The 24,155-nt window shown below is 43.9% G+C and overlaps 1 protein-coding gene across 8 annotated transcripts in view; it reads left to right on the top strand.

The window, feature by feature from the left end:
• NCAM1 (neural cell adhesion molecule 1) overlaps positions 1-24,155 on the top strand; it is a 312,305-nt gene that overhangs the window by 244,323 nt on the left and 43,827 nt on the right. For 7 of the 8 annotated variants that reach the window (XM_073021100.1, XM_073021120.1, XM_073021106.1 and 4 more), the window contains exons 3-12: positions 501-719; positions 1,730-1,873; positions 2,261-2,398; positions 3,486-3,603; positions 4,058-4,227; positions 10,920-11,062; positions 21,678-21,828; positions 22,198-22,382; positions 22,725-22,821; positions 23,145-23,315. In XM_073021100.1, the coding sequence (XP_072877201.1) occupies positions 501-719; positions 1,730-1,873; positions 2,261-2,398; positions 3,486-3,603; positions 4,058-4,227; positions 10,920-11,062; positions 21,678-21,828; positions 22,198-22,382; positions 22,725-22,821; positions 23,145-23,315 (1,536 nt within the window). Of the gene's footprint in view, positions 1-500; positions 720-1,729; positions 1,874-2,260; positions 2,399-3,485; positions 3,604-4,057; positions 4,228-10,919; positions 11,063-17,506; positions 17,537-21,677; positions 21,829-22,197; positions 22,383-22,724; positions 22,822-23,144; positions 23,316-24,155 lie in introns of all 8 variants that reach the window. The other variant, XM_038005205.2, reaches the window with a different exon arrangement.

Here is a 24,155-nt window from a genome sequence, read left to right on the forward strand (position 1 = left end):
AGTGGTTGGAATCTGCACCCCTATACTAGCCAGTATTTCTCACCTGCAGCTCAGGAGACCCATTATCCAAGGCTTCGAAAACAAGCTGATCAGTCGACTCAGACCAGTTAGGCTCTGGAGCCCAAATCCTAAATTCACGAATTCCCTTGGTTACCCGTTCTGTGAGGCATGTGTGTTCCTAGCTTAGTGCCCAGCACACAGTATGTTTTCAACAAATATCTCTTCTCTTCCATCATTAGGGATAGGATCATGATAACAACTAGCACAAGTGGTTGTTGAGTTCTTTCCGAATATTGTAAGAAGTGTTAAGTATATAATAGTTAAATGCAGAAGCCGAAGAAGGGCTGCACGTCATTCTAGCAGCCATACTCGCCCCTCCCTGATGTTCAAGACTTGACTGATCCGTTGTTCAGTAACTCGTACTGATCAGCCACTCTCAGTCTGGAGGGGACTTAGTCTTTTCAACTTCAGTAGCTTAAAAATAATCTCTTCCTCTTTAGTGGCAGGAGATGCCAAAGATAAAGACATCTCCTGGTTCTCCCCCAATGGAGAAAAGCTCACCCCAAACCAGCAGCGGATCTCAGTGGTATGGAATGATGATTCCTCCTCTACCCTCACCATCTATAACGCCAACATCGACGACGCCGGCATTTACAAGTGTGTGGTTACGGGCGAGGATGGCAGTGAGTCAGAGGCCACTGTCAACGTGAAGATATTTCGTAAGAGCCTCCTTCTTCTTCTGCATTCTCTGGCCTCTCCTTGCCAAGGAGACACGTGGGTAGTAGAAAGGTGGAAATGATGATAGAGGGACCAGCTGAGGGCCTAACCAGTCCCATTCTCTCTCCCTAAGTCTTTTCTGACCTTGGCCAACCCAGAACTCACAACCGTGGTTCACACTGGTCACAGCTACTCCCCCGTAGGCATTCATTCTCAAAATTCAAATTACACAGTTCCCAGAGGGCAGTTACGGGTTTCTCCATCCCTTCCCCAAATGTTGGCTGACTGTTCTACAGTTTGGGCTCTTCTCCCTTCTTATTTCCCTCTCCCCTGCTGGTAATGGAGCCCAGGGCTCAGTGGGGTGGGGGATCATTATCTGAACACTCTCGCCACTCAGAGCAGGCAGTTCCTATTGCCTCTGAAACCCCATCTGAGGGTGACATCTTGTTACCTTGTTATTAATATCACACATCCATCCCGGTGGTTGGAGTAATGGTGGGTGACAGCTAATGGAACAGTATTGATAGTACGGTATTTATTGCCATTAAATATGGTTTTTTTCTGTTCTTTTCATCAGCATTCTCTCTGCTGTAGAAAGTTGGGGTGGGGCTGGGAGTTTGAGTAGGAGACAAGAAAAGGACCGATGACTCTTACTATTCATTGTGGAATGCTTGTTCCACCAGTTCATTCTACCTATAACCTGTGCTTCACTGGCATCATCCTGCATGACAAGGAACCCTTGGTGAAGATATTCCTTTCGTTCTGTAGGCCCTTTTCTGCACAAAATGTGATAAATTTAGCACTCAGTGAGCAGATATTGGTTGCCAAGCATTGGCAACCTATGCTTGGGCCAGCTGCTCTGCCTGACGTCTATGAGGGTGCCCCTCTTATACAGCTGTACATCAGGATCGAGACTTGCCCAGGAGTGAAGTCCAGGTAGCATGGCTCTAGTGAAAGGGGATCTTTGTGGGAGAAGCAGCTGTTTTCCCTCACTCTTCTGCTCATTTTCCAGAGAAACTCATGTTCAAGAATGCGCCAACACCGCAGGAGTTCCGGGAGGGGGAAGATGCCGTGATTGTGTGTGATGTGGTCAGCTCCCTCCCGCCGACCATCATCTGGAAACACAAAGGCCGAGATGTCATCCTGAAAAAAGATGGTGAGACCTGAATTTCCTGGCAGCTGCCTTTTCCCCAGGGCACCAAGTTCCCTAGCTTTTTCACCTGTACCAGCCCGAGGCATTCCAGTCCAAACTCCGATTCATGTGTGCCCGAGCCCTCATGCAGTTTCTGGGTCCTGAATAGATGTATATCTGAAGTTGGTATACTTAGGTACTTGATTTTCTCTCCAGTACGAAAGACAAATTACTAATAGACATTTACTCTTGGCTGTATTTCAAAGCCAGGGACACATTTTCTTATTTGGGCTTAAAACCCCACCTTCTAAGACTGAAGTTAGGAAACAGGAAAGAGACTCAGCCCCCTATCTGCAGATACCAGAGCTCTCTGACTGATTCTTGGATGAACCTGCCTCTTATCTCTTCTAGTCCGATTCATAGTCCTGTCCAACAACTACCTGCAGATCCGGGGCATCAAGAAAACAGATGAGGGCACTTATCGCTGTGAGGGCAGAATCCTGGCACGGGGGGAGATCAACTTCAAGGACATTCAGGTCGTTGTGAATGGTGAGGAGATCCCGTTCTTCCTGATATCTGCATTGCTACAACTTTGGTTCTCCAAAATCATTCTCTTAACTTCCTCTTTGGTCTGTAAACTAAATCCTTTCCTGACTCAATCATCCCTCTCAGCTAAATCCCCTCCCCACCTTAACATCTAGATTTCTTTCTTTTTTTTTTTAATATACTTGCCTGTTGGATCTTCCCTCAACTATGGGGGATGTTAGTGCAGCAATTGAAGGTCCTTCACTGTTCTGCAGTACTAAAAACTTTCCCACTGCTTACCTATTAATCCTCATTGTCCTTGATGTTACCATAATTGTGAAGTTAGTCCTCTGCTTAAATGTTCAAAGAAAATATTACAGTCAACTCAGGCCTCAGAATAGTCAGAATCATGGTCCATAGGCTTATTAATCTTAATTTGCAGTGTCAAATAAACACACCCATGGAATCGATCTGACATTTACAAGACGTTTACAGGAAATTATAATGTCAGTACTAAGAAAAAAAGTAAATCAGGGTTGAATGGTTTTGACTATTGACACTTTTTTTTTTTTTTTTTGCCAAACTCTCCCCCTCTCATTCCTTTGGTAAAAAACAGTTTTGTGCAAGGTTGTTTATCACAGTCCCAGACAAATGGCACTCTTTTTTGTAGCTGATGCATTCGAATTGGTGTTAACCATTTAACCACTGGGAGCAGTAATATCCAACTTTTTCCAGTATGAAGAGCCCCTTTTTAACATCGAGTTCCTCTGACTCTAGTAGTTATTAAATTTAGTATGCATTGACTGAGAAAATATATAATGAAAAATAGCAACTATAAATTAAATACCAGCTTAACATGAATAAAATGTATTATTATAGCTTCTCAATTAATGAAAAACAAAAATGCATGTTTGTAGGAGAACATGTCTATTCAGTTTGCAGAAGTTATTTAGTACATACACGAATTTCGATTCTGACACTAACTCTGTAGCCGCACAGGACGTTTGTCCCGCAGGCTGAGAACTCCTGACCTGGAGTGGTGTCTCTTCTCCAGGCCATTGGGTTCTTCTAAATTTTCACAACCACCCCATGACACCCTTTTTTCCTTCAGTGCCACCCACCATCCAGGCCAGGCAGAACATTGTGAATGCCACCGCCAACCTCGGCCAGTCCGTCACCCTGGTGTGTGATGCCGAAGGCTTCCCGGAACCCACCATGAGCTGGACAAAGTAAGAAACTGGCTCATGCCTTTTATCATGGACTAGAGGAGAATGGGGCATCATGAAGTCTGCTCCATGTTAGTGTCTCAGAGAAATGGATGTGGGCTTCTTAGGAATATCAACCTCAGGAGAAGAATGGACTCTTTTCTATAAGATTCTCTTGCTTGTGCATTGATTATTCCTTCAATTTCAGCCTTGTAGGGGCAGAGTTAGAGCCAGAGGGTGTGGTCTTGGGAGCCCACTTTTAAACCTTTGTGGGTACAGTTGCAGCTCTTGGATAGTCAGAGGATGGAATAGAGGAATAAAGGGTGATTGTGGACATTCAGTTTGGTGCCTTAACTTTTTGTGAAGACTGAGGAGTCTTTCCCATTGACTCAGTCTGCATTCTATGGAACCTAATTAAAAATAAACGTCTTACTTCTGTGGTCGAAATCATGCTACTTTGCATTTCTACACACTCTAGGGATGGGGAACAGATAGAGCAAGAGGAAGATGACGAGAAGTATATTTTCAGCGACGATAGTTCCCAGCTGACCATCAAAAAGGTGGATAAGAACGACGAGGCTGAGTACATCTGCATTGCTGAGAACAAGGCTGGCGAGCAGGATGCGACCATCCACCTCAAAGTCTTCGGTAAGGGCAATGGGGACCCAGGTCACTGCTCTGCCACAATTCCTCTTCCTCTGCACATTCAGTCCCTCAGTAAGACCCTGGTCACTCTCCCTCAGAACATAACCCAGTGCACCCATTTCTTGCCAGTTTCACCACCTAAGCCCTAGTCCAAGCCACCATCATCCTCACCTGGGCAGTGGGACGGTCTCATACCTGGCCTCCCTGACTCTCCCTATTGGTCCACTTCATTCCCTTCTCTCACAGTAGCCAGAATGACCTAAATGCCACTCATCGGTTTGAAAGCCTCCAGTGGCTCCCTATGGCAACCAGAATAAAAGCCAGACTCCCTGCAATGGCCTATGAGACCAGACATGAACTAGCCCCTACCTTCTTCTCCAGCCTCATCTCTCACTTTGCTGCACATGTAAAGTTCTCCGACCACACAGGCCTTCTTCATGTCGCTCAGACATACCAAGCTTGTTCCTCATCTCAGGGTCCTTGCCCTTGGTATCCCTTCTGCTTGGACTATCTTTCCCTCTGACCCACTCTGAACTGCCTTCTTCTGATCCACCATTCAGATCTTAACTCAAACTCACCCTCTCAGTGGCTCCTTCCTTCACTGCCCTAGCTAATTCAGCTCCCCCTGCACTGCGACCACCCCCACCCACCTCCACTCATCTCTCTCTCGTGACTCTTACTGGATCTTCTTCTCTGTACTTAACAGTACCTGAACAGATGTCATTTGCATATTTGTTTTGGGGATTGTCTGTCTCCTACCTCTACTAGTGTGTAAACTTCAAGATAGCAGAACCCTGGCTGTCATACACGGCGTTATCCCTGCGACTCCAAACAGTGCCAGACTTGGCATAGGCCCTTGGTAACTTTAGTGGCCGACAGGCTGGCTGCTTTGCCGTGTTTGCCTCCTTCCCTGGCCTGTGTGAAACAGTGTCATAGAAGAGCCCCTACATCCCTGCTCACTTCATCTTCATAAACTCAGGAAACTTCCATTCATTTCAGAACTGAAAGGCATTTTGACCTGATCTTGAAAAAAGAATTGGTTGCAGAGAAATGTTTAACCTAATGGCCCTCGAGTCTCTCCGCACATCTGTTTAGAAAACACAGATAAGGGCCGGGCGCGGTGGCTCACGCCTGTAATGCCAGCACTCTGGGAGGCCGAGGCAGGCAGATCGCGAGGTCAGGAGATCGAGACCGTCCTGGCTAACATGGTGAAATCCCGTCTCTACTAAAAATACAAACAACTTAGCCGGATGTGGTGGCTGGCACCTATAGTCCCAGCTACTTGGGAGGCTGAGGCAGGAGAATGGCGTGAACCCAGGAGGTGGAGCTTGCAGTGAGCCAAGATCGTGCCACTGTGCTCCAGCCTGGGCAACAGAGTGAGACTCTGTCTCAAAAAAAAAAAACCAAGCACACAGATAAACTGGTCTACTGTAGACAGCGCTGCTGAGGAGGTGCCAGTCTGAGGGGCAGCTCTGGTACATGGAGCCCCCAGGTCGTTAAAATGTGCACCCGGGAATCAGGGTTGGGACCTGCTTATTCAGCCTGATCAGGAGAACTGTTCATAAACACAGACCCTTGAAAATCAAGACTTTATATGCAAATGGTCTGCTAGTTATTCAGTAGTAAACAGCTGGGTTTAGAAACAGGCTATCAGTTTGGTTCAAGTTAACTGTATGTATTTGAGAGTGAAAGCTAAACTTCATGAAAAATATTCTTGAAAGTCTTTTCTTGAATTCAGACTGATCTTCCCCAATCACTATGGTTTTAGTAAGGTTTTCCATATTATGGAAAAAGATAGATGCATTTATTAATCCCTTCATTTAATAAATGTGTATTGATCACCATTGTTGCTGGACAGAGGGGCTACAGAGATGAGTAGGATATCATCCCTTGACCCTGGGAAGCACAAAGAGGGAGATAAATGGATAAGCATAAACGTTACAATAGTCAGTGTCAGTCAGCAACATTTGAGTGACTGCTATGGACTCAGTCATTGCCAAGTTTAGAAGATGAGTCACATGGACTCTGTTCTCATCAGTAGATTCACAGGCTAATGTAGATAGTCAATGCTGAAATTTAAAACGACAATACATTGTTATGACTTCATAATAGCAATATGCACAGTGTTTTGTAGGAAGCAAGTTCTCTGGTCCTGTGTGATGTAAGTTAGAGAAGTCATTAAAAGGTACTATTTCATAAGTAGGAATTACCCAGCTGAAGGAGTGGATGAGAATTTTAGGCAGCCTGGGCACAGGCACAGAGGCAAGAAAAGCATAGGCTGTGTTGAATGGGAGCTTCTTGTGGACAGAGGCTGTGTGTGTTTTACTCACAGATACATCCCCAGCACCTGAAACAGTAGCCCGCATATAGTAGGCACTAGATTGAATAAATGGTGGAACTGTCATTAGTTCTATGTGATGAAGCAAACATACATATGTGGCAGGGAGATAAGCCTGGAGACACGATCATCACCTGTCTTTAGGAAATTATTTTAGACTTTAACTCCATAAAGTAATAATAATAACAATATCAAACACAAACAGAACACCTATAATGTGCCAAGCACTCTGTGAAGTGCTATCTGTAAGTTAACTCTTTTAATCCTCATCACTCCCCTATGATGTAGGTTTTATTATTATCCCCGTTTTACAAAGGAGGAACCTGATCCCAGAGGGATGAGGTGCCTCTGGATTCAGACCGAGGCAGGTGGCTCCTAAGTCCCTTCTCTAATCTAAGTGATGGTTGTTAACTCCACAAAACCCAACAGAACACATATTGTGTCTGAATTATATCGGGAGTGTCTGGTAAAACTAGAATTAGTGCACTCTGCCTGCACCACCAGGTAGCTCATGGTTTCTCTGCAAAAGCAACCCAGTCCCAACTTGGCTGGGCATGAACAGATCTCAGCTTCTCTTCCAGGCCTCTCTGGTGGTGATGGCTGCCCCAGAGCAGTGAGTGCAGGGCCATGTGGGACCATGGTAGAGGGAAAAGAGTGGGCCAAATCGACGGAAGGAGGTCATGAGGCAGGGAGAGTAGGGCGGGGAAACTGCTAAGACAAGATTTGTCTTCCTACCCCCTACCTTGGACACATACACCCCTTTTCATCTCACACACACACACATACACACACACATTTCACAATTTCTTTCCCAAAACTGCAGCTGGAAGAATAGGGAGCATAGTGGGACAAACAGAGAAGAGGTGGCCGGGCTCCCAAAGAGACAGGGCAGGAATCATAGACTTGTAGAGACTGAGTCCACTCAGAACAGGAATCCTCCCCTGTCATAGTCTGAGTTGCGTTCATACAGCCTCCCTAAAGGAACCTGGTGCCTCCTCTCCACCACCTTTTCCCATCCACCTCCCGTTGTCATCCTCCTTTCTCTCCTCCTCCACTGGCCTCCCCATTGGTTGAAGAGACTAATACAGGGCTAGGGAGCCACCTGGGGGGGACCAGCTGGTTAGGGCTCCGTCTTCCACCCTTTTATTCCCTCTCCATTCCCTTCCGACTTGCCGTCGTGGACCATTGCTAGGAGAGAAATGGGGCAGGTTCCCTAAGTGGGAGTAGAGTCTACAGCAAAGAGGTAGAAAAGGAAGGAAGCCTGTAGCTTAGATAGTAAAGAAAAGCCCAGAAGTCCTGTGGCTTCAAGAAGGGATGTCCATCAGTATGTACGGGACATATCTCAATTAGGGACTTTATGACATCATTTGTGTCTAAGTGGCATCGTTCTTTCCTAAGAAAAAGACATGTTCTAGCACATGTTGCCTTAGTTATTAGCTAGATGCTCCTTTTACTAAGTAGGTACATCCTCTCATCCTTTAAATTTGGCAGTGAATTCTCATTACTGCTGTCCATATGCATGCCTCTGAAGAAGTTTTGTCTGTATTGATTCCTTTGATGCTCATGTAAATGCTCTTGAGGTCTCATGCTTCTGTGGCTAAGGCAAGTTCACCAGTGGCTAGGAGCCCTGTGTCTCAAGCAGCCCCTGAGGGTTACAGCAAAGGACAAGCAGCAGCCTGAAAGAAGGTGCACCTGGTCATGCCCCATAGCATAGTGTCCAGCCTCTTTGTTCAGGGGCGCAGGGGCCTCAGGGCTCTTCTTCGGGTTGTAGGAGCATGAACTGGAGTGGAAGTAGACAAGGCTGCCTCTTAGTGGAAAGCATTCTTGGAAAACTCACAGGAGGAAATATGGGGAAATGTGCAGTAGAACAGTCTGAGGCACTAAGGCCCATGGAGGCAGGTGGAGAATAGAACAGGGATCCAAAAGTCAAGAACTCATAAGAGAGGTTAATTAATAGAGGGCAGGGGGTATAGGAAGATGAAACCCGGAGAGATTCCTCTAGATGCTGGAATGCAGAAGGAGAAAATCTTTTCAGTAGGGTGACCCAGCATTTGTCCCTGTTGGCCTACTAATGCCCTTTGTCCTGGTGCAATTATTTAGAGCCTTTCATGTAACTCTCAAGAGAGTCCCAATTTAGACAATAAATTATGTATATCACTGTCTTCTTCTAAGGTGGCATTCTGAGCTTTCTGAATTAGTTCTGACAGTAGCACTGCTTCTAGAGTAATAGAGAATTAAGTTATCAGTGGGAAGCTTGCCTTCCTTCCCACAGCACTCTGTAGACTCTACAAAATTAGCCATGATCATGTTTTAATAAGAATATGGTTTGCCTTTTTTCTAAGGAGTCATACAATGCACCTTCTGTAGCCATCTGGGAAATGGAGCCACCAAGGCCAAATACTAATAGATGGCAACTGACCCTTGCCTGTCTTCTGTTAACCTTCGGCTGCCATGACAAAGTACCGCAGGTCAGGAGAAGGTCAGCAAAACGCTGTCCAGATCTCAGAGTCTGACAAGATTTTAAGAGGCCCCAAATTCAACCTTCCTGAGATTATCTCCGGACCTCAAAACAACTGTTGAGTTTAGTGGATTCAGTTGTATGGCTGAATTTTTTTTTTTAATTTTTTTATTCTGTGACTTTTACAATATAGAGATTCAGCTCTTATTTTACCTTTATTTTATTTTATTTTATTAGCCTTTTTTGTGTTTCATGTTTCTTTTATTTTACCTTTATTTTACTTTGCCCTCTAAAATTTCCCTGTCAATGGCACTTAGCACATATTCCTTCCAATACAAGTTGTAATATTCTCGAAAATCGTATCTATCAAGGAAGACACAATAGGGAAACCTATGAGGTTTAACCTCATTCATGTGGACTCCATCAACTGAAATCTAGGAACATTTGGCCAGATTGGATTGAGATGTGCCTATGTGCTATCCATCAAAAAAGGATTTGCTAAACAGGCTGTTAGTATGCATTACCTTTAGGCAAGTATTTGAACTATGTAGGTGATTTTATGTAGAAGCAGGCATTTGTAACAAAAAGTGTATAGTTCTGTTATTGTTTTCTGTTTATTAAAATAGCATCAAAGACCTCAACATGGAGAATATATATAGGCAGTCGTTTATTCGCCTACTTAGGGTTACTGTATGAATTTGAATAGAAAGCAAATATAGTCTTTTCAAAAACTAGCTATCATTCTCTTGAGGTTTTTTGGTTCATTTGTTTGTTTCCATAGCCTGGCCTTTTCCTTTATTCACGAAATAAGTTACATTTGTGCAGTGTTGTCTTTTCTCTTCCACACAAAGTTCAGCAATTTCAGAGCATAATTGTTTTAAATTGGGAAAATTCAATTTTCTCTAATGTTTTAACATTTAACTTAGCTTTGGAATGCTTGTGTTTTCTTGCATTACCCAAAACATTTGGAAAATGAACTCATCTCAACTCATCTCCTTCTCATCCTGAGCCCACCGCAGAGCCCCCATCCAGTTCCTTGCCTGATTTCTTCATTTGAGTTAATGCTGACACCATTCTCCCAGTCATTAAGACTCCAAGTCACTTGGACTCCTTCTTATTGCTCCTTTTGGTTCTTCTCACCCCTCCTTGCCCTCTCTTCAGCTACCACTTATTGAACCTTCCTCCACTCCAGCATCTGTCTCAAAGCTGCTCTTTGCTCTTTCCTCTCGAACGACCTTGTTCAGAATCCAGCGTTACCGCACATCTGGGTCATTGCCAGTGCTTCCAAACTGGTTTTCCCACCTCAAAGTTTTCTCTAGTCCAGTGCTTCCTGAAATGTGCCTAGGTTAACCTTCTTGAAATACAAAAGCTTTTGTGTCGCTGATTAAATGCTGTCTGTGGGCCTCCACCAGGCACCAGGTAAAATTCCAGCCATCCAGCCTCTGCTTCCTGTGCCTCATGCCACACTGTTCTCTTCCCAGCCATCTCTTCATATGTTCTTGCTTCTTTGCTTTTGTTCAATCAGTTTCCTACACTTCAAATGACTCCATCTCCACCCTAGAGTTCCACCTGCTGAAAATCTCATGGCCCAGCTCCAAAGCCATCTCCTCTTGAAGGCTCCATCCAGGGAGGCACTCTTGCGCTACGTCATGCCTCCTGCATTCCTTGCCCTTATCACTCTTAGTCAATAGGATATTTCTTATTTATTATGGTTTCTGTGTTGTCACATGCCTACATCACTGTAAGCCTTGGGGAGTCAGGTCTGTGTCTCCTAAAACACCTAGACTAGGGTCTTGTACTTAGCAGATAGATAACCTTTGTTGGATAGGTGCATGTCATCGTTGAAACCCAGAAAGCTCGATAATTAGATAAACTCAGAGAAATGTTTTGTCTTTTCAGCAAAACCCAAAATCACATATGTAGAGAACCAGACTGCCATGGAATTGGAGGAGCAGGTCACTCTTACCTGTGAAGCCTCTGGAGACCCCATTCCCTCCATCACCTGGAGGACTTCTACCCGGAACATCAGCAGCGAAGAAAAGGTATCATGCTGCCCAGGAGTTTCAGGGCCTTGGAATGCAGACTCAAAGCAGATTGAGTCTGCTCGTGCCCAGTTCTCTTTGGTGAGCTGGGAGATGGGTTATGGTCACCAGAGGCCACAGCCAGATCCCGGGGCCTCCCTCCCCGAGCCTGCAGGACATGGCCTGCTCAGCATCCCCTTGCAATGGAATAGGCACAATTCCTTGGACAGGTTGGCAGGGGCATGATGTATGGCCATGCTCAAGTTAGATGTTCTGGGGAGGAGGCAATGGTGATTTTCAATCCCAGAGTTATGGAGCTGTGAGGGAACAAAGAGAAGGCAATGTCCTAGGTGCACCAGGTGACATTGTCATCATCTCAAGAGCACCCTAGGAAAGATCTCCCAGAAATAATCAGGCTCAAAATGAACCTATTAATTCTTTTTCTTGTGTTTGTATACTCATGCTATATATGCACTTATGCACAAATGCTTGGTTGCCATTGTGTCTGCCTGTATTCTTGGTCACATTTGGATATCATTTTGTTCTAAAGGCAAAAATATTTAGCAGTTTCTAAGTGATGATTACATCCTGGTTTTTCAATATATTCATGGAGGGTTTAAGAACATTGTAGCAACCTTCCTGGCAAATCAAAATGGTGGGAAAGATTGAGCTTCAAAGTCCATGGATTTATAGGCCACCAGAAAGATACTTCATTGTTGACAATATATAAAAACTGAGGTGACCCCACATCATACAGCCCTTGATTATTGAGGGGGCCAAAAGTTGGAGGAAAAAGCTTGGTTTTAATGCAACTTAAACCCTCTTATGGTACTTCTCCAATCTCATCTCGTATATCCTGTAGTAATGGGCTCTGTTTTAGTTATCCCAGGTTTTGTCACCTATTCAGTAGTAATGGCCTTGCCTTATGAAACACTTATAATGGACTGCTTACTGATCAGAATGTCAAAAATGATAGATCTTCACTCTTCTTCCTGCCCAAAGGAAATCTCTAGAGAGAGTAAACTCAAATAAAGCCAGAAAGGGATAGTGTGAAATACCAGAGCTAAATTTGGGATTTGCATTTGAGGAGCTGATTTCTTTCCCACTAATAGAAAACAAAACTGCATCAAATGGAACAGAAATTGCTCTTCCAAATAACCTATTATTTTTTGCAACCTTTACCTCCAGAGTTAAATTCAACTTAACAAAAAGTCAACTGAGGAACTGCTAAATATTTTTGAAACTCACATATGCTGTTTGATACTGTGAAAACCAGCTAGATTAAGAGATGTGGTGTTTACTTGGATACTTTCTTTATCAACATTAGAATTAAACCCTCAGCTAAGATTTCAGCCCCACTCATGTGTGTTATGCAGATTGAATGTACATTTCAGGGCTTAAACCACAAGGCTGCTGCTTGGCAGATCTTTCTACATTAGCTTAAAAGTAGATTTTTGTCCAGAGTGACCCAGTGTATATCTTTGACCTACAGAAATAATATCTGCCTCAGATGAATGATGCTTTTGAATTCTATATCATTTCTAGGAATAGCTCAACAGCCAATCTAGACCAGAAAGGTTATTAAGATTTGTGCCTACTGAGGTTCTTTAATAGGTTGGCACTTCTGGCTTGTAGCTATGATTTCATTTTTCTAGAATAAGAATAATAGCCAGGAACTAATACACATTCATACTTGCTAAATATGGAGACAGGTGTCCAGCAGAGACTGTCTCAAGCCTAGTAGTGACTACTTTTTATATAATTCTGCTATCACTATAGATCATTTGTCTTAATCTTAGATCGTTATTTCAGTCCAGCCACATTGGTTGTATTGTATTTCTTTTACTTGCCTTCAAGTTCACTTTATTGGAACATGAGTAAATCAGTGTTAAAACAAGTCCTGCAAATCAGCTAGTGATGTGACACCAGACTGACATATTTGCCTGAGTGAAACTCTATATAAGAAAATTTGCCATTTCTGTTAATTATATATTGACATCAAAGAGGCATATTGTCCATCTTACACTATGGATAGCTAATAATTAAGAAAACAAATATGGGCTGTTCATGACTGGTTGGAGTACAGAAAATACATTTCATTTTTACTTTGGCAGCCTCTCCTCATGTTCTCCTCCATCCGAAGTTGCATTCTATATAATTAGGAATCAAGATTACTAGCGTCGCTGTAATTGTAGGAGTGGAAAACAACCATTTTCTTTTTAAAATCAGGGTGATATGCGAAGCAAACGAGAATAGATGATTGTATCTAATTGGTCAGGTAAAGAAGCTTCCTGAGATTTAGATCATGTAAAATGCTAAAATCATAGATGTTCGGGAGGCACCTTTTGAGGTCATCCAGTCTCGCCTGGCACCCTGGCCTAGCATCCTTGCCAGGAAGCCAGTCGGTCCCTGTCTGAAACGTGATAGTATCAGTCCTCTGCAGGGGAGTTGGCCAATGCTGAAGAGCAGAATGAGCTGCTACCCTGCCCCTTCCTCTGCTTAGTCCTCCCAGCCTCTGCCACTCAGTCCTTTGCATGAGAGCCATTAAAAACTCTTCTACTTTCCTCCAGTCCACTCCTTTTACCTTGAACACACCAGTTATTTTCACTATTTCTCATATGTCATAGTTTCCATACCTTTTATCTTTCTGGTTGTCTTATACTACATAGTTTCAGTTCACTAGTGCTCCCCTAAAATTTTGCTGTGCTCAGCGTAATTAATGCAGACTTCAGGAGGGCCATTGCCTCTTTGATGTGGATGCCATCATGCAGGTAAAGGAGCATTAGCTCTTAACAGTCTCCTTATTCTGTTGCCTCATATTGAGCTTGTGGTCAACTAAAATGCTCAGGTCTTTTTTTACATGAACCCCATTTAAGCCACATATCACCTATCCTGTTCTTATGCAATTGATTGGTTAACCAATATTGCAGAATTTTATATTTATTTATGTTAAAAATTGCATTTTGTTTGTTGCAACCCAGTGCTTCTCAACAGGGTCATGGTGGCAATTTGGGAAGAGGCTTCCTTCACTGGGACTGTACTATGCATTGCAAGAAACTTAGTATTTCTAGTCCCCTTCCTGTTAAATGCCAGTAACCACCTCTAATTGTTACTAAAACTATGACACATACAAACACCTCCTGGCTTGAGAATGACTGTTTGAGTCCATCTTTGTAACCAGTCAGGACTGACTGTCATTAGAAATTCACCTTAGAAATCTGTGTGTCCAGGGCACTTCAACCCATGTGTATATTAAAAGTAAAGAAGTAGAGCAGTCAGTGGGGATCCCAGCCTAAGCATAGAGCCCAAGAGCAGGCAGTTCAATAGTCTTCCAATGCAGTCGTCATCTAACATTTGTATTAGCTGTTGCTTCCAACCTTGTATGAACACTTATTTGCAATATCTTTGTCCAAGTCACTGATAGAAATGTTGACTAAAACAAGGTCAATACAGAGCCCTTGGACTGCCACAATGGCTTCTTTCTGGCTCGGTGGCTCAGAAGGTAGGCCACCTGATGCCATGGTGCCACAGTGCTCTCTCATGGTTTGTATTACTTTAGTGGAAGGTTCAATGACTCCTTTAATAAAGTTAGTTACAATGTAAGTGAGTTAAAGCAGCTTTGTGTTTAAATGTAGTCTAGTATTAGTCTTCTTAAGGGAAGAGGTGGAAAAGAGGGCATTCAACCATAGACATATGGTTATTGACTTTCTAATGGAATACCAATGTTCTTGTTCATTATAAAAGAAGGGGGGAGATAAGCAAAAACAAGTACAATGAGCCTGAATTCAGGTCACATTCTACCCTTGATCATGTCTCTGTATTGAGTCTAGTCACTCATCTGAGAATGACCATTACCAATCAGTTAAGCTTCAACTAGTTGAGTTGGTTTAGCTCAACAACTGATAATAGCTAGGGTACCTAATTGTTTGGGTCATCGAGATCATTAAGATAGATCAGCTGTCCAAAAGTTGATGCATTACTTAGTAGTTACTATTACGTTGACCAAAAAAGTTGACCGTCATAATGGGTCAATTTGATCATCTGTATGAAAGTCATTGTGATACCTCAGAAAGCTTCTGCATCCATGTTATTTCAGTACTCATCCTGCCCAGATTCCTTTTAAATATTGCCAGGTGTTTGACTGAGTGCTGCTAAATTCCAGGTGTCATTTACATACTGCCTGAGACCCACAGATGATGATTTACATACTCTATCCCTGGCAGAAAAAATCCATCATATGCCTCTTTGAACATCTCTATGCCTTTGAAATGGCTGACAAAGAAAGGCCTATAAAGCCTTATTAAGGAAAGAAGAGCAGTGAAGAATTGAGATCAGAAGAGACAGGAAAAATGAAAAGCATTCCGTGAATCTTGAATCTTAGGCTAACAGAATATCTCACAAGTAAGAGAACTTTTGAAGTTCTGGATTCTTTGGAAGCTGGAATTTCCTTTTCACTAGAAAAAATTCCTCATTCAGTACAAACTCAGGGCCTGCTTTTAAACACTGGAAAAGACAACTGCATTGAGCAATCAGAGTCAGGTTTATCCAGTATGTGGGCACATGAATAATAGAATACATAAGAAAATTATAGAAATGCTTCACTTTGTTTTATATACATATTCCTACAGACTTGTGTGTAAGACAATAAAATATGAATATCAAAACAACCTAGAACAATTTTTGGAGGATTACTAATCATACCCTGATTTATTTCATAAGTGTGTACATTTGCATATCAGGTTGTCTTAATGTGGGTCACAGGTTCACCAAATGGTTAGGGCCAAGATATTTCCTATCATTCCACCGGGCACAAAAGTAAGAGGTTATGTTACTGGAAGCTTTGTGTTACTAGCAACTACTTATTCTAAAAGCCACAGAACCATAGTGATTTGGGAGAGACACAAGAATAATCAGATTTGAAAAAACATACAACTCAATGTGATAGAGTCTCTCAAAAGAAAGATCTTGATTCCTGCAGCCCTGGCATGTAACCGACAAGCTTCTAAGTGATGTGGAATTGGCAAGCACATTTGACATGTTGGCCCACCGTTACTTTGGTCTCTGCACGTTCCTCTGTTCTCACCTTCTTCTTCATTCCCGCATCATGTGACATAACTCGATATTTCCATCTCATTTCTCACAGAAGTTCCTTGCATTTAGTGGACTCTTACTAAATGTTTGCTAACTTATTTGCATTCCCTGGATTGCGTTGCTATGATTCTGGCGTCTTTTCTATCCTTTTTCCATCTGAACATCAGAGACAATCAGGCAGTCTTGCCATGTAATAAAAAGAACAATGCAGCTGTCATATCTTTGAATCCTAGTATGAAAAACAGATAAACTGTAAGGAGAATAGATTTCCAAGTGCTGGAGAAATAAAAAAAATCTAGATGTGGGTGGAAAATTTCCCTAACCCCTGTGTCCCTGGGTTGGCTTGCGAATGCCAACTTGTGAGTGGAATGCCGTGTTTGATGAAGATGGTACATGCCGGAGCCCGCATACCATCTGGGCATTCTCTGCTGTTAAGGACTGGAGTCCTCCCACAACCACTTCCATTTGGTATCCTCAAAGCTTCCTGACTCCTGGTCTCAAGGACTTCATACTTCTCATTCCTAGTGTACCTCTCTGCTCCTTGCTTTGTTCCTTTTTGGCAATAAAAATTTTATTTTCACAGAATGCATGCAAAGAGTTATAAAATGCATGAGCATTAAATGGCATTAGTATATTTATGATAAGCTACCTTATAAAATCCAAAGGAGGAGACCTATTTTTTTTTTTTTTTTTTTTTTTGAGACAGAGTCTCGCTCCATCACCCAGGCTGGAGTGCAGTTGCACTATCTCTCGCTCACTGCAAGCTCTGCCGCCCGGGTTCACGCCATTCTCCTGCCTCAGCCTCCCGAGTAGCTGGGACTACGGGTGCCCGCCACCATGCCCAGCTAATTTTTTTATTTTTGTATTTTTAGTAGAGACGGGATTTCACCGTGTTAGCCAGGATGGTCTCGATCTCCTGACCTCGTGATCTGCCCGCCTCGGCCTCCCAAGGTGCTGGGTTTACAGGCGTGAGCCACCACGCCCGGCTGGAGGAGGCCTATTCTCTAAGTATCTCTAGATAATGTGGTTAGAACTAGTCATATTGCAAAATACTGTGAGCAATATTTAAGGTATTTTGGAACAAGAGCAGTCTGGTCCTACTGGTATTCATATCTAGGTATACCAAAGATTAGGAAAGCCTGAACCTTTTGAATTATACATTTTAATGTGCCTAAGGGGGAAAAAAAGCTGGACATAAGCTAAATCCTAAATTAAATTGTGTAATAAACACACCATTGAAAGTGGGCCTTGGAAAAAGTTCTGAATTAAAGAAAAGCTGCATGTGCACGGAATGCAGTGTGATACATTCTCTAAAGCAACATGTTGTAAAATTTTACTGCTTTCTTGTTGTGTTTTATATCTTGTTCTCTCCAGGCTTCGTGGACTCGACCAGAGAAACAAGAGGTATAGCTTGCCTGACCACTAGCCAGTCTTTAGCTTTGAAAGCATTGCAGTTTAACTCACCATTGCAGTTTAATAACCAGACATGCTAAACTAATTAGTCATTTAGCTAGATTAAAGAATAGGTCGATAGTGGTAGACATTACTTAGCAATAGTATCATTTTAGGATGAGCAAGCAAGCTGTGTTGGGAGTGGATGAACAAATGCATATTATTTCCTAAAACTGGATCTTATTCTCTTGCTGGTGCTGGTAAAATCACATCCAGATAATTATACCGATAGAAATAAATTGCCCCCGATTCCCAGGCCAGGCATTTTGAAATTATGAAAGTTTTTTGACTCACATGGTTGATGTGGCTCTGGACCATAAAGTCACAGAGTTAGTGATCTAAAAACCCACTCCTCCCTTTCCTTTCCAGCTCAACTCATCTTGTTGCTCACTTATTTTATAATAATCAGTCTTGGTAAATTATCACGTCAAGTTTCATCTCAAAAGCAATGCAAATGACATCTCTCGTTGGTTTTCCCAAATTGCTAAACATATCTCCATTACTTTTATAGACCATTAAATGTATGAGATTAGAATGATGTGGTACAAATGGTTTTATGTTTTTTAAAGTCAGTAACATTTAGCCTTTGAGATTTCTCTGTCTCATTGCTTCAGTTTGGATAATGTGGGACTTAGTTTGAAAACTGAAGCTAAATATTAATCTTTCGACCTTGACTGCCACATCTCAAGACCCTACTTATGATCATGCCTATAATTTTTTACCTGATTTATATGAAGTGACATACAGTGAAAATAAAACCAGTAGACTTCAGATGAGATTCAAGGATCTACTCTCTAAGGACTTTTTTAAAGTAGCCTTTGCCTTTTATCCAGATGGGGCTTTGATCGTGTAATGCTATAAATGCAGAACATGATGATCCTATAAATTCTGGATTTTAATTTGGTAAATCTATCCTCTTAATCTTTCAGAAATGATAATTATCCATGACATATAACTCATGTGTTCAGGTCAAGGCCATCCATATTGATATGCTGTTTAATATTTAAAAGTTGACTGCCTGTCCCCAGGCACTGATCTTAGTTTCTGCACATGAACAGGCTGCCATTGTCAAATTCGGTTCATTCTAAACTTCCTGTGTATAAGACCTTCCTCCTCCCTGTCACTGGGATGACTGTTAAGTGCACATCCTCACTGAGATGCTTCCCGCCTATGGCACAGGAATCACTTAGTGCTGTCACAGGTTGGGTGCTTTATTGTCCAAAAGTCATGGACCCACTGGGACTGGGGAAGAGAGAGAAGAAGGGTTAATTATCCACCACTCTTAAGCAGCTACAGATCTCATTCTGCTTGGCCTCATACAACTTTCCTTGTCATTCTCATTTAGACCTGGTTGAGGAGGAGGTGAGATTTATCAGGGAGCATTAAGGAGATGTTAAGAGAATTATTATTGTAAGTGGAAGTAATAGGTTTACTCCCAGAAAAGCAGACACCTCACTCCATTTTTCAGAAGGGTCCTTATCGTGAGTGTCTTACTTTGGACATAATTGACTTTCAAGTGGATGCTGCCCCTAGGGCTCAGAAGTTCCATTCTCTCCTGTTTGTCTCATTCAGAGATGAAGACCATAAGTCCAGATGAGTGCAAAAGAAGGCTCGGGTTATGGCCAATTTCATTTTGTAAGTTCTAAAAGCGTTAGCACTTTTACCTGGAAGGAGGGAGACAAAAACGTTTTGATGAGAAGAATAATTATCATTACTCTTCATACTTTTGGGGAAAAAAGGAGTTTTCTTGCCATCGATATCTTTCATACTTGCCCAGAGCTCGTCTGCTCCTTCTGCTGCAGCCTGGGTGGTCAGCATGACTTTTTGTCTGGATGGCTGGTAGGTGGCACTCCCTGAAGCTGTGTAGGAGCCAGAGTAAAAGCATTTCAGGGGAAGATAGTCTAATGACACTGGAGTCTATCTGTGTATCCTCAAACGGAGAACTGGGCATCTGGCAGATAATTCCATCACCAAATCTGTAGTGAGCCTACTGCAAAATAAGAATTCTCTTTAGAAGGCTGGTCTGTGGACATCATTAAACAAGAGAAATTTCCACATGGAGAAATTTGCTGAAAGAAACTAGATAGGAATCCAAAAAAAAAAAAAAAAAAAAAAAAAGCATGGCTGTCCATGCAACTGTTTTCTAAGCTTCTCTTCAACCATTTTCTAGATTATTCCGAGTAAAGACTCGGAATATCCCCTGCTTTGTTGTCATTAAGGTCCTATTCTTGCCTACATTAGTTTCTCTGCCTCTTTTGTTACAACATCTCTTCCTTATGGAAATGTTCTCTTGACTTCCAGAAGAGTATGGTTCAATTTCCAAGTGTGCCCCAGGACAAGTCTGGTCTGTGTCACAAAGAATTTTAGTTCAGTTGCTGGTTGATATTACAGAGATCACCAGAAAGGCCAGGGGTTGTCCTTAAGTTCCCTCTGCCTTCAGTCCTGCTTTGTTTGGACAAGTAAGAGAGACAGGCAGGTCAGCACAGCCCTTTAGAGATACCTGCAGGGATGGCCCCATGCTCTCAAGGCCACTAGCCTAGACTCACAGGTAAAGACTTGTGTGTATGATGTATGAAAATAGCCCCGGAATGTATCAGCACTGTCACCCCTCAAAGCTCCAGTATCACCAACAAACTGGGTGTCACGAGGCTTTCTAGCGAAGTGCTCCACGCCTGTTTGTTGTCATCTCTCATTAATGTGTGGCATCTCCTGGGATGCATCTTTCAACCAACCAGTGTCCCAGATTTGTAGGTCAAAGTAGAGCAACAGAGAACTCATCCCAGGGAGGAATGGCACTCGCAGCAGTAGGCAGTCATGACTTTGCTTGGCTCTTCTGTCTTCTTGCTAGAGTTGTTTTTCAGCTTCCAGACATGAAATGTGAGGGGCTGAGTTGACCAGAATAGACTAGATCTGTCAGTGATGGTCCAAGGGACTTCTCGTGGTAAATCTGCTGAGACTGCTGAACAAGGCCAGTGATGCCTTTCTTGTGAGCTTCCTACTCTGGCTGCTGTATGACATTGCAGTTCTGGGCTTCAGGGCCCCAAATCGGCATATCCAAAGAACCTGAAGCCAATGGTTCTGTCATTCTTTAAAGACCCAATGCATGGGATGGTAGATGCCTGGTGCAGAATATAACCTCCTGTCTATCCCCACAGAACATCATATACTGGAGACAAGAGGGCCCAGCCCGCACAGAACAAGACCTTTTCTCCAGATCACTAACTTTCCTGAGAATCTGAAGTTAGGCCACATGCGTAGACTCTTCCTGGGCCAGCAACCATTTTACTTAGAATGTCAAGGGGAAAATCTGCTTGGAAATACTCCAGTACCCATTGCCTAAGGACCATGTACTGATTCTCTTTTTGACCAATCATTATAATTCCAGAGATTTAGGAAGCCCATTGCTGTATCAAGGACTATAAAATGGTGGTGGCCGAGGTGTCAAGGATCCCAGACCTGACTAGGACTCTCTGTACCACTGTCCCTGGAGAGAGAACCCAGTTACTCTCCCTTCCAGTGCGGTGGCTCCTGATCTTTGAGTTGTTTGGCTTGTTTTTACATGGGATTATTTCACTTTTAAGCATCCAGGAAAGAGGCATCTGCAGAAATAAGGATTTCTTTAATAGTTACTTATGTTGGGCACTTGGAATGTCCTGCTACGGGTACATGCACCGTGGAACTGGCAAGTGGACAGACAGAAAGGACAGGGTGGCAATGCAGTTTTCCCAGCATCTCATGAGGTAGGGCTTTTGCAGTATCTGCTGGCTGGAGGCTTTGCTTCCGTTTTAGACATCCCAAACAAAGTCATCTTGGAGAACCTAGCCCCAAACCAATCTTGGCACTTAGATCAGGCTGCCTGACATAACTGAGTCTCATTTTCTGTTTCGGATACTCCCAAGTTCTCATGCTGCTTCCCAGAGCCTCCCCCATTAGATGGTACCTAAAGTAAGAAAGCCATTGACACAGAGAGGAGAGAGGAAGAGAGATGGGTCACAGACAAGCGATGGCCTAGTCTCCTAGACCCCATCCTGCCATAGCACTCTTGCCCTCCGCTCTGCCTTGGGCTCTGACACGCTCCCTTTCCCCCTGGCAGACTCTGGATGGGCACATGGTGGTGCGCAGCCATGCCCGTGTGTCATCGCTGACCCTGAAGAGCATCCAGTACACTGACGCCGGAGAGTACATCTGCACCGCCAGCAACACCATCGGCCAGGACTCCCAGTCCATGTACCTTGAAGTGCAATGTGAGGAATAAATGGGGAAGGATGTGGGAGGGGAGGGGCAAGGTAGGATCAGGATGAGAGAGGAAAACAGCAGCAAGGACCTACCTGCACCCTATGAGTTCTGCTCACGTTCCCTGCAGCTGGCTCTGGGCCATTCAGAGCTCTGTTCCCAAGCCACCCCCCACACACCATCTCCAGGCTTCTTACAATCCTGCTGTGCCCTTGACTCTTCCCATGCTGTGCACAGGAATTCTAAAATGGCCCTGACCTCTACTATACCAGGCACTAGCTCTGCTTTGGGGCACACCTGCCTTCCCAGTGCCAGGAGACAGGATATGGGGGCTTCATGATCATGGCAGTGATCCTGATAGTCATTGTTATTTATTGCAGATGCCCCGAAGCTACAGGGCCCTGTGGCTGTGTACACTTGGGAGGGGAACCAGGTGAACATCACCTGCGAGGTATTTGCCTATCCCAGTGCCACGATCTCATGGTTTCGGGATGGCCAGCTGCTGCCAAGCTCCAACTACAGCAATATCAAGATCTACAACACCCCCTCTGCCAGCTATCTGGAGGTGAGTCAGGATGGGGGTGGGGCAGAGCAGAGAAAGCACAGTTTGACTCTAGATGGGCTCCAAAATGCAGCTCAAGTCCTCTCTCCTACTTCTCTGACATGGGCTAGAGAAGACACTGGGCCTCTTTTCAGCTCCCCTTCGCCCACTCTACCAGTCCCCTCCCTGAATGTGCCTCTCTCATGAGCCCCTCTGCTATTCTTTTCTCTTGTTTAAGGCTGGGCTGGAGCTAATGATTTGTACTTTACTAGTTCTGTTTTTTACTCACTTAATCAAGTAAATAAAGATCTGAGTCTGTGACCATCCCATGGGACACTTGTAACCCAAGAGCTTCTTCTTCTAAAGGTGACCCCGGACTCTGAAAATGATTTTGGGAACTACAACTGTACTGCAGTGAACCGCATTGGGCAGGAGTCCTTGGAATTCATCCTTGTTCAAGCAGGTGAGTGTCCCTTACGGCAGCTGCCACAACCCCCCACCTACCCCTGCCAGTCCAATTTGTGTACTTGAATGATTCCAGGATATTGGGAAGAAGAAAGGGCCAGGGTCAGCAAAGCCAGAGGGTTGGGAAGCTGGGAGTCATTGGATCTGCACATAGGGCATGTTGGGGGAGAAGCATCTGGTGACATGGGCCAGGAGGACAGGATACAGTGACAGGATTCCCAAGAGTGAGCAGAAATGAAAGAGATGTGCCTTGTGACTGGGAGTTAATGGTCTTGGGCCAAACTGGGCTCACCTGGGTCTCCATATGTGTCCTCCCCACAGACACTCCCTCTTCACCATCCATCGACCAGGTGGAGCCATACTCCAGCACAGCCCAGGTGCAGTTTGATGAACCAGAGGCCACAGGTGGGGTGCCCATCCTCAAATACAAAGCTGAGTGGAGAGCAGTGGGTGAAGAAATATGGCATTCCAAGTGGTATGATGCCAAGGAAGGTGAGTTGGGGGAGTCGGTGTTTCCATTGGGATCACGAGTGCCTCGGTACTCAGATGTTCCCACCTGCCATCCTGTACATGTTCCTACAGAATTAGAAACTGCACCTCCAGAATTAGGTCAAAGTCACATCTGCCTATAGAGTTGTTGCCCCTATTGCCTCCTCAACCCACGCTCTGTGCTTCAGAGCCTGGTTCTCACGACCCTTCCAGGATGGATGAAGGCATCTCTACCACATTCCAGGCAGGAGCCTTGCGTAGGTTCTGAGCGCAGCCAGATGAGTCCAGTGCATAGGTTCTGAACGTGGCCAGTTGAGTCCAATCCACCCTACTCTGCACGTCTGAGTTACCTGTGCTGCAGGTTCTCTGCCGACACCTGGCCAGTCGTGCTTGGATATCTGTACTCAGGGACTGACTGTCTTGTAATTGTGATAGTAACCAAATAAGCACAGCCAGCAGGACAAGTCTGCCCTTAACTCAGTCCTGTACTAGTTTTCCAAGCTAAAGATTAAAAGACTGAAGATTCTTGTGAAAATTCTGAGCCTAGGTCATCTGAGGATGGTGTGTGCTTATGTTGGACTCCCCCTTTTGGGTTTAATTGGAATAACTCAGTGAAATATGTTTTGTTTCTATACAAATTTTTAATCCTGGTCTCATATGTGGTAATCGGAGTGGAATTGGGAGTGGGCTAGGATACCAGTATCACGGCCATTCAGAGGTATAGTCCAATGCGGTTTTATTCAGAATTAGTTCTGCCAGAAAGCTTCCATCACTCCTTCAGCTTCTGGGGGGAGCCAGGGGGCCAAGAGGAGCTGCTGGGTAATCAGCATTAGAGCCAGAAGA

This window comes from Chlorocebus sabaeus, chromosome 1 (genome assembly GCF_047675955.1).
Source record: "Chlorocebus sabaeus isolate Y175 chromosome 1, mChlSab1.0.hap1, whole genome shotgun sequence".
Taxonomy (NCBI): domain Eukaryota; kingdom Metazoa; phylum Chordata; class Mammalia; order Primates; family Cercopithecidae; genus Chlorocebus; species Chlorocebus sabaeus.